The 13828-nt window shown below is 46.3% G+C and overlaps 1 protein-coding gene across 1 annotated transcript in view; it reads right to left on the bottom strand.

The window, feature by feature from the left end:
- Positions 1 to 2048: 2048 nt before the first annotated feature.
- The window catches only part of ALPK2 (alpha kinase 2), a 74223-nt gene continuing 62443 nt past the window's right edge, over positions 2049 to 13828 (bottom strand). The window contains exons 9-10 of the mRNA XM_023733994.1: positions 11485 to 11533; positions 2049 to 2362 (exon numbers count right to left, since the gene is read on the bottom strand). Coding sequence (XP_023589762.1) covers positions 2143 to 2362; positions 11485 to 11533 — 269 coding nt within the window. The 3' untranslated portion in view covers positions 2049 to 2142. The remainder of the gene's footprint in view (positions 2363 to 11484; positions 11534 to 13828) is intronic.

Below are 13828 nucleotides of genomic sequence, written 5' to 3' on the forward strand. Positions count from 1 at the left end.
CAGGGCTGCTGCAGGACTCAATGCTCTTCTTCATGTATCAGAATCGAAGAGTAGCTGGATTCTTCCTCTGGTGATGTTATTTGACCTCGAGGAGGTCTAATCGCTCCCCTCGACATTTCAGGACCCTCCCACCCATGGTCTAGACTGGCCACTCAAGTGTGGTCTCCGGTAAGCCAGCATGGGCATCCCCAGGGAGCTTGTGAGAAATGCAGAATCTCAGGCCCTGCCCCTAACCTCCTGCATCAGAACCTGAATCTTTATAAGATCCCCAGGTGGTCACCAGAAGCTCTGGTGGCGCAATGATTAAGCACTCACCTGCTACGGCAGTTCCAACCCATCCAGCGGCTCCATTGGAGAAAAGACCTGGCTATTTGCTCCCATAAAGACTGTTGTTGTTGTGTGCCATCCACTCGGACCCTATAGAACAGAATAGAACTGTCCCATTGGATATCCTAGGGTGAAAACTTTATGGGAGCAAATAGCTAGGTCTTTTCTCCCACAGAGCCGTGGGTGGGTTCAAACTGTCAACCTTTCGCCAATCTTCAGCCGAGCGCTTAACCATTGCACCACCAGCGTTCCTTCCCGTAAAGACTACAGCTTAGGAAACCCTATGGGACAGTCCTACTCTGTCATACAGTGTCGCTCTAAGTCAGAATTGACTCAAAATCACACAATAACAACCACAACCAGATGATTTGTGTGCACACTCAAGTTTGAGAAGCATTGATCATGCTGCTCACAGACAGCCTTCCTGGATATGGTCAGGGAGTCGTCGAAATCAGTCTTAGAAAACAAAATGCTGATGCAGTAACAGATATTCTCACACAGTGTAGATGCTATCGCTGTCCCTGAGCTGTCTTTATCCCGTTTCCTCTTGTCCAGTGTAAACAGCGGCCGTCTTCTCTGCAGCTGGGCTTGGCCTCAACTGGTAGGGAAGGAAGCTCTGTGTGTGAGGACTGGTGGGGGCAGGGCAAGGGGAGAGGAGCTGGGTCCCCTTTGAGGTGGTTGCCCAGCCACGATTTGAACACATCTTCTGGTGTAATCCAATATGGCTCAGTCCTGGGCTTAGGGAGCAAAGTAGAAAATGATGTAAAGAATGGGGGGTGGAGGAGGGGAAACACAGAATTAAATATTTTGTGCTCCAGTAAACTTATTAGGAAATTACTAGCTGCCGTTGAGTCAATTCTAATTCATGGTGATCCCATGTGTGTCAGAGTAGAATCGCGCTCCACAGGATTTTCAATGACTGATTTTTTGGAGTAGATTGCCAGGCCTTTCTTCTGAGGTGCCTCTGGGTGGGCTTGAACCTCCAACCTTGTGGTTAGCTGCTGATCTCATTAACTGTTTGCATCACCCAGAGACTCCATTAGGAAATTGTTGTTGTTTATTATGTTAGTTGCTGTGGAGTTAATTCTGACTCATAGTAACCCCACATGTACAGAGTAGAACTGCTCCATAGGGTTTTCAAGGCTGTGACCTTTTGGAAGCTAAATTCTAAATCCCAGGGGAACTTAAAATATGGCACAAATTCTAAAGAAAAAGTGTCATGATGACATATGCATCTTATACTTTTGGTTTAAATATGAATTTAATTAAACAAAAAATGGTAACTAGATAGGGGAATAATGATGAGAAGTGGCCTTAATTTTTGGAAACCATCTCCAGCAACAATACCATATTTAACACTAGGGCAAAAACTCAACCCAGTGAAGGAGTTCACGTGTTCTGTTTCCATTGAAGCTGCATGTCATCTAGAAGTCCCGAGGTTAGGAATGGGGATGGGGAAGGGTTTTGGCTGTGGACAGGTCCTGCTCAGCACCAAGTCCTTGACAACACAACCACGTGCAAATACACAAATAACGTGAGGCTGGTGGAAATGCTAGGCGTGTATACAAAGAGTGAACTGTCTTTGAGACTGATAACTGATTCACTCTCAAAGAGTCTGGTGGCAAATCCTGTTCCAAAATCATCTCAGTGGAGATAGCAGGTGACGGGTTTAGAAGCATCTTGGAGCACAGTCAACTGGGAATAAGGACTGTCACACCACTCACTGCAGATCATGGAGTCTCTCTGTATGTTTGCATAGTTTCACTCACAAGATGTGTGTGCTGCTAGCCGGCAACTGTTCGTTACTAAGAGCTGTCAGGTCTTCTTCTCTGCTGGGGTCCCACGTGCTACTTTCTTCACAGTTGTGGAGATTGGCTGAACTTTGCTTTTCCCAACAACACTTGGCTTCTTCTGTTTCTGGCTGTTGTTCTGAAGGGACTTCAGCCCCAGCATTTTACAATACTTGTTACACTGATGCAGTGCTTTAAACTGGTCGATGAAGGTCATGGAGCAGTTGCCTTTAAATCCTTTGTACCTGGGAGTTTGGGTGGAAGGAAACATAATGTTTTAAATAGGACACTTCACTAGTTTTAAAAGAAAAATTTAAAATTTAAAAAATTAAAAAGAAAAGTTTGAAATGGTGCACAGAAAATCTCTTTATTCCATATTTAAGCAAGAATGGCCAAATGGTTGATACAACTAACAATCAAAGAAAAAGAAAAACAAAAATTGTGGAATTAAATGACACTGCTGAGTGAAATAAGCCAGTCACAAAAGGACAAATATAGAGTGTTTTGTTATCTATATTTTTACAACAATAAACAAGGACAAATAGTGTATGATCTCACTTGTGTGAAATATCTAGACCAAGCAAGTGTACAGAGATCAAAGTTTATTTGTGGTCACCAGGGGCGGGAGGGAGGGAGGCAGAACGGAAGACGCAATGTTTAGGGGACACTGAGCTTCTGTTAAGGGTGATGGAAAAATTTAGGAATGGTTAATGGTGATAGTTGAATAACATGATGAACATATTTAATGTCACTGAACTGTAAATGTGAAGATTGTTGAAAATGACAAATGCTTTGTTTTCTATATATTTACCACAATTTTAAAAAATCATTTAAAAAAAGCCCATTGGTGACATTCAACTGACCTGAGAGAAATGAAGAGAATTATGACAGAATATTATGAATGACTGTATGGCAACAAATTGGATAACATTGATGAAATGGGGGAAATTCTTAGAAGCACACAATCTACCCAAACTGACTCCAGAGGAAATAGAAATTCTCAGCAGACCCATGACAAGTGAAGAGATTGAGTCAATGCTCAAAAACCGTCCAACAAAAAACAGTCCTGCACCAGATGGCTTCACTGAGGAATTCTACCAAACATTTAGAGAAGAATTGACACCAATACTATTTAAACTCTTCCAAAAGATAGATAATTCACTCTGTAAAGCAAAAATAACCTGATACTCAAACCAGACAAAGGTGCCACAAAAAAGGAAGCTATAGACAAACATCTTTTATGAATACAGATGCAAAAAATCCTCAACAAAATACTAGCAAACAGAATCCAACAGCATATTAAAAGAGTTATACACCATGACCAAGTGGGATTTATTCCAGGAATGCAGAGATGGTTCAACATTAGAAAATCAATCAACATAATACACCACATCAATAGAACAAAGGGAAAGAACCACATGAATCGACTTGATGTCAACTAATATCTTCTCTTGCAGGAGACCAAGAGAAAGGCTGAGACGTCAGCCTGTCTGTGTTCCCAACCCTGAACACTCCTTTGAGGACACTAGGCCACCTGGGCCTGTTTGTCAGACATGAGAGAAAGCTTATCCCACTCTTCTGCTAGGGGAAGTCCACTCCTAATATCTGAATCCCTGAGCTTCTCAGACAAACAGAATGTCACAGAGGCACTGCCTCCCTGTGTAAGCACATTGGAAACACATCCCAGGCATCTGTGTCAGGACGGCCTTGAAGCTTGACATTGAGGCAACACCTAGTCTCTGCGGAGAAAAGCAAACAGTTCACACCAAGGCCTCCCAGAACATTCGCCATCAGCCCCCTAAAGCAGTGCCTCACGGCCTGGTGTGGAGTGCTGGGCAGCCCTGAGCCTTGTAGAACTGTCCCCACCATCTGTGATGGGAAAGATCAGTTTGGCCACAGGATCATGACTTCTGGCAGCCTAGCAGGGCCTGCCCTCTTCAACAGCCCCTGAGGACCTGACCTCGTCCCGGGATCCCGGCTTTTCTCTGCCTCCACACCCTTCTTTCTGTAGACTCCTCATGGAAAGCCACAAGCCAAGGAGGGGATGTAGGAGAGAAAACACCCATCAAACAGGCAGTCTACTCTTCATCCATTGTTCTAAGCCTTGGTGTTCTGATTTCCAAAGAACCAGCCTCATTTTGTCTACAGACGGAGAGCCCCTCTGGGCTATGGGGCAGGCAGTTAAGGCCAGGGAGAAGAGACCCACATTTTACCATTCACAAGAGCATCTGGCCCATTGTACATGGTAGGGTGAGGGCGGGGTAGGGGCAAGGCCACGTGTTCAGTATTGGGAAGCTCTGCTTGAGGGGCCTTCCTTATGTGACAACCTCTGACGTCCTCAGGGAGGGGGTTCCTCGCTCTGGAACGTCACTCCACAGCTAGTCCCTATTTCTTTGCTTCTCTGCAGGCTCCTTCCCTTCTGCCTTCAAGCAGCACTCTAGCTCCCTTTAGACAGACACATGCACACACATCTCCTGTTTTTTTCTAGCTACTTTCTAGACCATTTCTTGTCTTCTTGACAAGTTGGGAGTCCCTGGGTGGTGCAAATGGTTAAAGTGCTTGGCTGCTAACTGAAAGTTTGGAGGTTCAAGTCCACCCAGAGGCTCCTCAGAAGAAAGGCCTGGTAATCCTTTTCCCAAAAAATCAGCCATTGAAAACCCTACGGAGCACAATTTTACTCTGTCACACATGGGGTTGCCATGAGTCACGGCTGTGACTCCACAGTGAATGGTTAGTGCTAAGCTTGTTACATCCCAGGCATCTTAGCAGCACGTTTCCTCTTCAATCCCTACAACCCACCACTGCATTCTGCTCAGACTTCCCTGAAGGCACTGATAACTTTTTCTGGATAAATCTGGTCTTCACCTAGTCTTATCCCGTCAGGCTCCTCTGACACCTCTTGGCCACACCAATACCGGCTGGTGGCCTCACTGAAGGTGTCCTTTGTGTATTATCATCTGTCTCCCTCCTACTGTTTACGAGGGTATCCTGCAGGGGGCGACCTCGAGTCCACCAGTCTTCCCTCTGGGCATTCTTTCTGTTCTTACTCACCTCCTGAAGCCTGGCTGAATCCCTAGGGTCCTGGAAGGGGCTGGGCAGGGGGATAGCTAGGGAGAAGGGTTGGGGAGTGTGAGGAACCACGTGACTCCCCACCCCAGTCACTTCAACAGAACTGTCCTTTGCAAGACTTTTGGGTGAGGCGAAGAGACTGCCAAGCTATCTGCAGTCTGTGGAGGGGGTGTGCCCTGGTGGACTGTCAGGCCCAGGAGACCCTGAACACACACTAGGAACAATGTTTGTAGTGTCAGCCTTGCTGAAGCTGTGAATCTGGTCGATCTTCCCTTTGTGGACCTCCAGACCTTCTTGATGGCAAAGACTGGCTAATAACTCGGCCAGCAGGCCACCTGGCTCTGCCACATGATGGCTTGATCGGACAAAAACAGGATGCCGGCAGCCCTCCGGACTAGGTGACAAGGATAGGAACTGTAGGCAATGTGGCAGTATGGGAAGGTAGATATTTTGACAGTAAAAGTGCCTTTCCCACCTCCTTAGGCCTGTGAGGCTGGTACTTTGAATCTTGGCATTCTAAATGTTGTGTGTTACAGGGGCCCTGTCATGAGATGCATTTAAAAATATACCAGGAAATTCTGTTCTGAGGTCCCTTTGTTTCCTCCCCTCCTGGCAGATTCATGCATCCCTTTGAAGTCTGCCTAGAGTTACCGTGCATGCTCACACACACACACACACACACACACACACACACTCAGACACACATTCACATACACACACAGACACAGACGCACATACACTCACATGCATCTATACATGTGCACACACATTCACACACGTGTGCACATGCACACTCACACACACGCACACACATGCATACACACATTCACATGGGTGTGCATGCACACTCACATATGCACACGTGCGTACATGCATACATTCACGCACACACACATTCACACACCCCTATGCTGGGGCCGTGCTTCTTGACCATTAGAATCCACTTCCTTCCATCTACAAGTTTGTTTGGGTCCTTCCTCTGCAGGTACGGTCATAGCGAAGGGATTAAGCATCCAGGAGCAGGTGTGCCCTGTCTGCCGTGGGCACACAAGGGCTCTGCAGTGGGCTGCACTTGGTGTGTAGGGCAGAGCCTTTTTTCTGAAACTCAGCTCAGCCGAAACTGGGAGTCTGTTTTCATCTCTCCTCTTTTCATGGCTCGGAGGACCAGAGCCGGGCACGCAGATGCCCCTGGAGCCTGCATTCTCAAGGTGACTGTCCTTGTCACGCCTCGGCCTTCATAACTGGGCCCTTATCCCCTCACGTTTTCCCCTCCGCTGGGGACAAATCAGTCACGACTTTGTCCAGGGTCTCCTGAATTTGGTTTCCACGTCATGGATGCCTGACCCGTGCCCTGAACCATTTTTCTTCTGAGGGTAGAAAAGCATAACGCCGGCCGGTGGCCACACTGAGGGTGTCCTTTGTGGCTATTCATAGCAATCCTCTTTTGGTCTAATGCTTACTAACTGGGAAAAAATACGCTCATCGTACTTGTCTTTGTTTTACTTCAATCCAGCAACAGGAAATCGGCTTTTTTGGCGGCTACAGAGGGAAAAAGTATTGACTTCTGGTGCCCTCTGGTGGCGAGATTACAATCTAGCCATCTCCCCAGAAACGCAGCTGCTAACCCAGGAGGACTGGGTTGAACACAGGTAGGACTGACCCCAACACAGGTAGGACTGGCCCCCTGCACACAGTGGTTTAGACTGGTTTTGGTTTGGTTTGGTTAAATTTCCAAATCTCCAGTTAAAGAATGAAGTATTTTTCTTTGTGTTAAATGGTCCAGTTAGCATCTTGGTCTACCTAGAAAATAAGTTATTGCTTATCAAACAATCCTATTTGCCATATACTCTGTAACTTAAAATTTTTGTATTCAACAATACCGAACGATTAAGGGTGTTAAGGTACCAGCCACAGGTTTCCAGATATACTCATATTGCTGGCTCCCAGGAGAAATATGATGCTTCTCTTTTAAGGATCAGCTAGCAGGTAAAATTGAATTAAAATGAGCCATGACTGTTGCCTATTGTTCTTTTATGAGATTATAAATAACTATCTACTCTCAAAATCGTATCATACCCTTCGACTTTATTAAGCAAACAATCAAGGCAAGTTGCACTTATGGGGGTGTCAGCAGCCAAAAATATGGCCAGGATTGAGACATGGGGAACATTTTGTTTAAATGATACGATGGCTCCTCTTCTCCCAAAAGACCCTGACCACTGTGGCCAAAAAGGGTGGACCCTCAAATTGGGAGATTTTTTTACTTCTGTTTTAAATATCACAGAGTAGCTGTTATCATTATTGGAGTCCTTGCATGAGGCAAATGGTTAACACACTCGGTTGCTAGCCGAAAGGCTGGAAGTTCAAGTCCACACCGAGGCACCTCGGAGGAAAGTCCTGGTGATTGGCTTCTGAAACATCAGTCATTGAAAAGCCTGCAGAGCACAGTTCTACTCTGACACACGTGGGGTTGCTATGAGTTGAAATCAACTTGACGGCAGCTGGTAATTTCCTCCAGTCAGAGAAAGTCTCCCTTTAATCACCTGTCCATATTGGGCTTCTAAGGAATATTTCTTTTGAGAAAACTTCTGTGGCTTAAAAGGAAAAGTTTAAAGAAAAGTTGGGGGAAAAAATGGACAAGATGATCTAATATCCCTTCAAAAGCTCTAAAACACTTCAGAATTCCCTTCTCTCCCATCTCCTCCACCCCGAGCTCTCTTTGGGAGGCAGGCAGTAAATAAGTTACACTTTACAGACAGCATTTCACACTGGGCTCCTGCCATCTACTCTTCTAATGGGTCTTGGGCAGCTGTCCCAGGCCAGATAAGTCACATTAAAGCTGAGAACAAAACCAAGGGATTGGATTTCTTTTTAAATCAGGGGGAAAAATGTGGCATTTGAAGCTCTCAGTTGGTCTGGGTTCCTGGAAGCTGCTGACATACTTTTAAAAGATGTCTTAAATAATCACACTCTTAAGCTTGTCTTAGTTTTTGAAACTTCTTGAGCAGGTTTCTGTTATGATTTGGTAGAAAGTTGCTGTAAATAAAGTTAGGAAATTTGCTCACTCTGGCGTTAGGCTGAGGCATGAGGGGAAAAAGGAAACCAAAATTTATTGAGCTCATACCAGGCTTTAGGGGCTAGATACAGATTAACTGAAGGATCCTCATGACCACCTCTTGCCTTTCCATTCTCTAGATCAGTGGCTTTGAACCTAAAATCATGTGCTCACAGTCACACAGCTGGTAAGACAGAAAAGCCAAGATTCAAACCAGGTCTGGCTGATGCCTGAATGGGCAATGTTCTGCAGAGAACACTGGAGTCCTTAAGGAAGGCTCCACTCAGGAAGACTTTCTGGGGTCCAGAGGCCTTCATAAATAGGGATGCCATATAATTTATCTTCTAAATGAGGACACTTGTTGTGGAGGTTAAAATTAACTTTACCCAGAGGATTTGGTCTTTGTCTTTGGTTCCTCGGAGATAAGCTCTAAAACCCTGGAAATTCCCAAGTGATTGATTGCCATTGATGAGAATTCCAGACCACACCTGAGGATTTATGCTAATGAGGTGACTCAGGTTGGGCTGGTCAGGCCAGCAAGACCACCACGACATGGTATCAGCTGACCTAAGGAGGTGATGGGAAGTGATTCAGTCAATCATGTCTACGTAACGAGGCCTCAGCACAAGCTGGGGACACAAGCTCCAGGGCCTTCCTGGTTCGTGACAGACATCCATACACATGGGAGAGTAGCGCCCTGTGGGACACAAACACCATGCATTCAGAATCCTCCCAGACCTCACCCTATGCATCTCTTCATTTGTATCCTTCTTCCTATAGTAAAACTGTAATTGGGAGTATAGCGCTTTCTGTGAGTTCTATGAGTCATTCTCAAACCCGAGTGAGTAGTGGGAGCCAGTAGGTCAGAAGTGAGGGGGCCTGGGAAGTCCTCAGCTTGTAGCTGGTATTCTAAGCAGGAAAAGGGAGCTCTGAAGTTTGTAGCCAGCAGGTCAGAAGCGAGGGTGTCATGGAGGTCTTGGGCCGACTCGGCAGTCTGGAGGACTGTGCCTTTAACTCATGAGGTCTGACCCAGCTCCGGGTGGTTAGGGTCAGAGGAAGAAGTACTGCATGTGCCGCTGGTGTCAGAACAGAAGTGGAATGGAACTGAATTGATTTGATTGACCCTTACAGTTTGGTGAGAGAAAGATGGAATTTGATTTTTTTTTTGTCCACACACTTGTCCAAGGCAAATGCTAAACTAGATGGGATGCTAGCGCATCAGGGATAAAACAGTTCTGTCCCAGGCAAATGGGATGTACGGTCACGATCTCATCAGGTAGGCCAGACAGGTTCTCATGACACCAAAAAGAACGGTACCAGCAGGAGAAGCAGAAGTTGGCGGCAGGGCAACGTCTCAAACCCCTGTCCTCCCCATTACATCCTACCCTTCCTGACATGCTCTCTTCCCAAGCCAAAGGCCACCACCCAGTTTCCTAAAGCACACGACCCTGGTCAGCACTGGGAGAGGAACACAGAAATTGTTCCAACACAGAGCTGTATTATGTCCCAGCAGTTTTTTAGAAGGAACCATGTCAGGGGAAACTACCCAAGCTGCATCCTGGTTTTAAAATCAAATCAGAAGCTTTGTGCAGTCAGAGAGAAATTTGAGAATCAAATTTAGGATCAGGAGATGAAAATCAAGAGTTGTCCCCTTTCCACTTTTTCAAATCCCTCTCCTTTCCTCCAAGGAGCCTTGGTGGTGCAGTGGTTAAGTGCTCGCCTGCTAACCAGAACGTCGGCAGTTTGGACCCACCAGCCGCTCTGTGGGAGGAAGATGTGGCAGTCTGCTTCTGTAAAGCTTACAGCCTTGGAAGCTCTATGGGGCAGTTCTACTCTGTCCTATGGGGTCACTGTGAGTCAGAATCATCTCAACGGCAATGAGTGTTTTGTTTGTTGGTTTTTCCTTTCCTCCATCCTTCCTTAAAGCCAAAAACTAGTACATCTATTAAAGCATAGCTGACATAGAGGGCCCGAAATGGACACTCACCTAGATGAACAGTTTCCAGCCATAGGAGAGTAAGCTATCCCTTCCAAAATCATGTCCCCTCTCTTTCCTGTTACTTACAAATACACTTAGTACTTGAGGACATCAGTAGCGGGCAAAGGTAGGGGTAGCTCCAACACAACTTTATTTTCACCAAGAACCACAAATAACCTGCTTTCGCCACAGTGTTAGTCAAGTGAAGCATGAAAGGGGATAGTTTGTTAGAAAGACAGCCCAGTAGGGCATGAGCTTCCATTAAGAGTGATGGCAAAATTTGGGAACGGTTAGTGTGGTGGTTGAACAACATGATGAATGTAATTAATGTCACTCTATTATAAACATAAAAGATGCTGTAATGGCAAATGTTTTGTTACATGTATATTTAAGCTCAGCTGCTAACCCAAAGGTTGGTGGTTTGAACCTACCAGCTACTCTGAGGGAGAAAGATATGGCAGTCTTCTTCTGTAAAGATTACAGCCTTGGAAACCCTATGGGGCTGTTCTACTCTGTGCTACAGGGTTGTATGTGTCGGAATCGATTCAACATCAGTCCGTCTGTTTTTTGTTTTTGTTTTTTTTATTTACCACACATGTATACAAATATATAGAGAGAAGACAACTACAACAACAGAAAAAAATACTCCACCAAAATTCTAGCATATCACCATCAGGCCATGTACCGCCCTCCGTAAAACAACATCCTACTGTAAACTAGGAAAGCAAAACCATCATCAACAAACAAGGTAGCTAACAACAGCTTAATAGCTACTTGCTACTGTAATCGTCATCATGGGAGTCTATGAGCCCCCTAAGGTACTTTTAGGGGAAAATAAATTTAAAATATGCAAACTGAATTCATTGTGCTCAATTGCAAAAGAAAATATTCTTAAGACACTTTTCATCCGGAAGCTATTAAATGTTAGTAAAGGTAGAAAAATGGAATATTCACAGTTGACAGAAATCCCAGTAATGCTGGCATTTCCCACCTCATGGCACTCCTGTTATTAATTAATCTTAAAATTTGTTTGCAGAGTTCTTGTTGGTTCTAAAGTTAGGAAACAAATGTGTTTCCCTGCAAGAACAAAGCCCATAAATATTCGATGTAAGTAAGAGAAGTGAACTGAATTCATCCCAAGAACATTTGTCACCCACAGTCAGGACACGGAATCTGCTTTGCTCACATCTGCCTCAACAGCACTTGCCCAGAAGATGTTTGAAGCCCAGTGTTGAATGATACATGTTGAATTTTTTTCTACTTACCCTTTAGCCAAAGTTGCTATGCCAACGTCAGTTAGCTTCATTCCCACACCTATAGGAAGAGAGCAAAGATGCGGTGTGCGTTACACAGGGCTCCTCAGAAAGGATCGGCAATCTAGTAACAGGGATGGGTAGTGATTGATCCATCCACACCTCCCTTCCTGTGGAAATATGCAATTCCATCCTCCTTCCCACCACCAGAGTCCTCCTTCTGTGGAGGATGGCAGCCTTTGGCCAAGCACCCAGCTTTATGGGATAATAATGGGGAAGGCAGGCCCGCGGAGGCAGCAACTCAGGGGAGCTGTGCCTCATGTGAGCAGTGGGGCCCACCCACACTGGCCACCCTAAGCTCTCTCACCTCTGAGGAATGAGGCTGTGGGCCTGCGTGACTGAGGAGAGATGCCTCCCACTTCGTGACTCAGTCGGAGGCCTGGCACTTCCCCATGAGCTTTCTCCTCAAAAATGCTCTCATTTGGGCTTTTGGTTGGTCCCCATTACTCCTCGAACAAGGAAACCCTTACACAATGGAAAGAGGAATAGCTGTGGGCTGGGGTGGCCAGTGTCAACAGTGAGAAAGTCCCACAAGGCCTTTTTTCAGTTCGAAGCCAAACTTCAGTTATGCAATTTCCCATTGCCCTACAGTTTTCAGATCCAGGACTGTGATCGTTAAGATTGTATGTCAGCTTGGCTGGGCCATGATTCTCAGTGTTTAAATGTGATCACTCCCATGATAGAATCTGCTGTGAGTAGCCAATAAGTTGAAAGGGAGTTTCCTTGGGGGTGTGGCCTGCATCTGAATACAAGCAGACATTCTGGCTTTTTGCTCACTCTGGATCCTGCGGCTGCCTCCTGTTTGTCTGACCTCTGGTTCTTGGGACTTGAGCTATCAGTGTATCTGCCAGTCTTGGGATTTGTTGATCTTCACAGCCTGTGAGCAGGAGCCCTGCTCTCTGACCTGGTGATCTTGGGTTCACCAGCCCCTGCGGCTATGTGAATCAGGAGAAGCTTTGCAGTCTTGCCTGCCAATCAGGATAGAGAAGCCTCTATCGTGATCCACAGACTTGGGATGTTCTAGCCTCTACAATCATGTGAGCTGTTTCCTTGATATAAATCTCTCTATATATATATTTATACGCTTTACTGGTTTTGCTTCTCTAGAGAACCCAGCCTAAGACAAGGACTAAAGGTGTTCTGGGTTGGGTTAGACCCAGAGAAATACTTCTGAGTTATACATAGACTTTGAACCAGTGACTTGGGGACACTAAAATTTGGAACCCACGGTCTGACCTTTTGACACATCCTAACCTCTATCCATCAAGCCACACTGGCAGTGGCTACAAAAACCAAAATGAACAAACAGCTACCTCAGCCTCCCACTCGGGTTCAGCAAAGAGCCCTGGGCAGCCCTGGAAGAATCCCAAGCAGACAGGAGTCTGTTTGCTTCTGCCTTCCCAGCAGGAGCAGTTGGGGCAATGGCTCGGGAACTGGGGATGAAAAGAGAATGGAAAATGCCACTGTCTTCCAGGGTAAGGAGGGGCAAGAGTTGCCACCACCTTCTGCAGCATCACCCTGCCCAGTCTCTGCCCCACACCCTTAACTGGGACTGGCGGAGGTAATAGCACCTCTCTGATGCCCAGAGTATCCATGGCCTCTAGGCCTTTCTAGAATCTCCTTGCCCTTCCCAGGTACCAATTCTGTTCCTGTTTCTCTAGGAGGGTGGCTATGGGCACTTGCTCCAGTTCAGTAGACCTCTACCTCAGCCTCGCCATGCAATCTAGTGACAGACCCTTTATCACAGGAGACTGGTTCACAGGGCTACCCCACCAGTCTCTCTGGAACTGCAGGACACTGGCCCTGAGTGTGGCCTCCTCTCTTGCCCGTGACTCTTGCCTTCCATGGGCCAGACTGTGATTGCTGGTATTCCCCACCTTCAGCAGGTGACCGTGCCCACCAAAGGGCAGGGTAGCATAGGAGCTGGTCTGCGCTGTGAAGAAGGAACCAGCCCCTGCTACACCAATCCTTGGGGGTCAGATCTGATGGTACCCCATTGTTGTTGTGTGCCATCAAGTCGATTCCAACTCATAGCAACAGTGTTACAGAGTAGAACTGCCCCATTGGGTTTCCTAGGCTGTAGTCTTTGTGGGAGCAGATCACCAGGTCTTTTCTCCCACGGAGCGGCTGGTGGGTTGAAATTGCCGACCTTTTGGTTGGCAGCCGAGCGCTTAACCATTGCACCACCAGGGCTCCTTGATGGTACCCTAGTCCCATGGATCTCCATGGTTCCAAGAGCACTGTTTTCTGAGGCCCAGGACAGGAAAGCTGAAGGGTTAACATTCTGCTTCAGCAG

Source organism: Trichechus manatus, unplaced genomic scaffold (assembly GCF_000243295.1).
Source record: "Trichechus manatus latirostris isolate Lorelei unplaced genomic scaffold, TriManLat1.0 scaffold00063, whole genome shotgun sequence".
Classification (NCBI taxonomy): domain Eukaryota; kingdom Metazoa; phylum Chordata; class Mammalia; order Sirenia; family Trichechidae; genus Trichechus; species Trichechus manatus.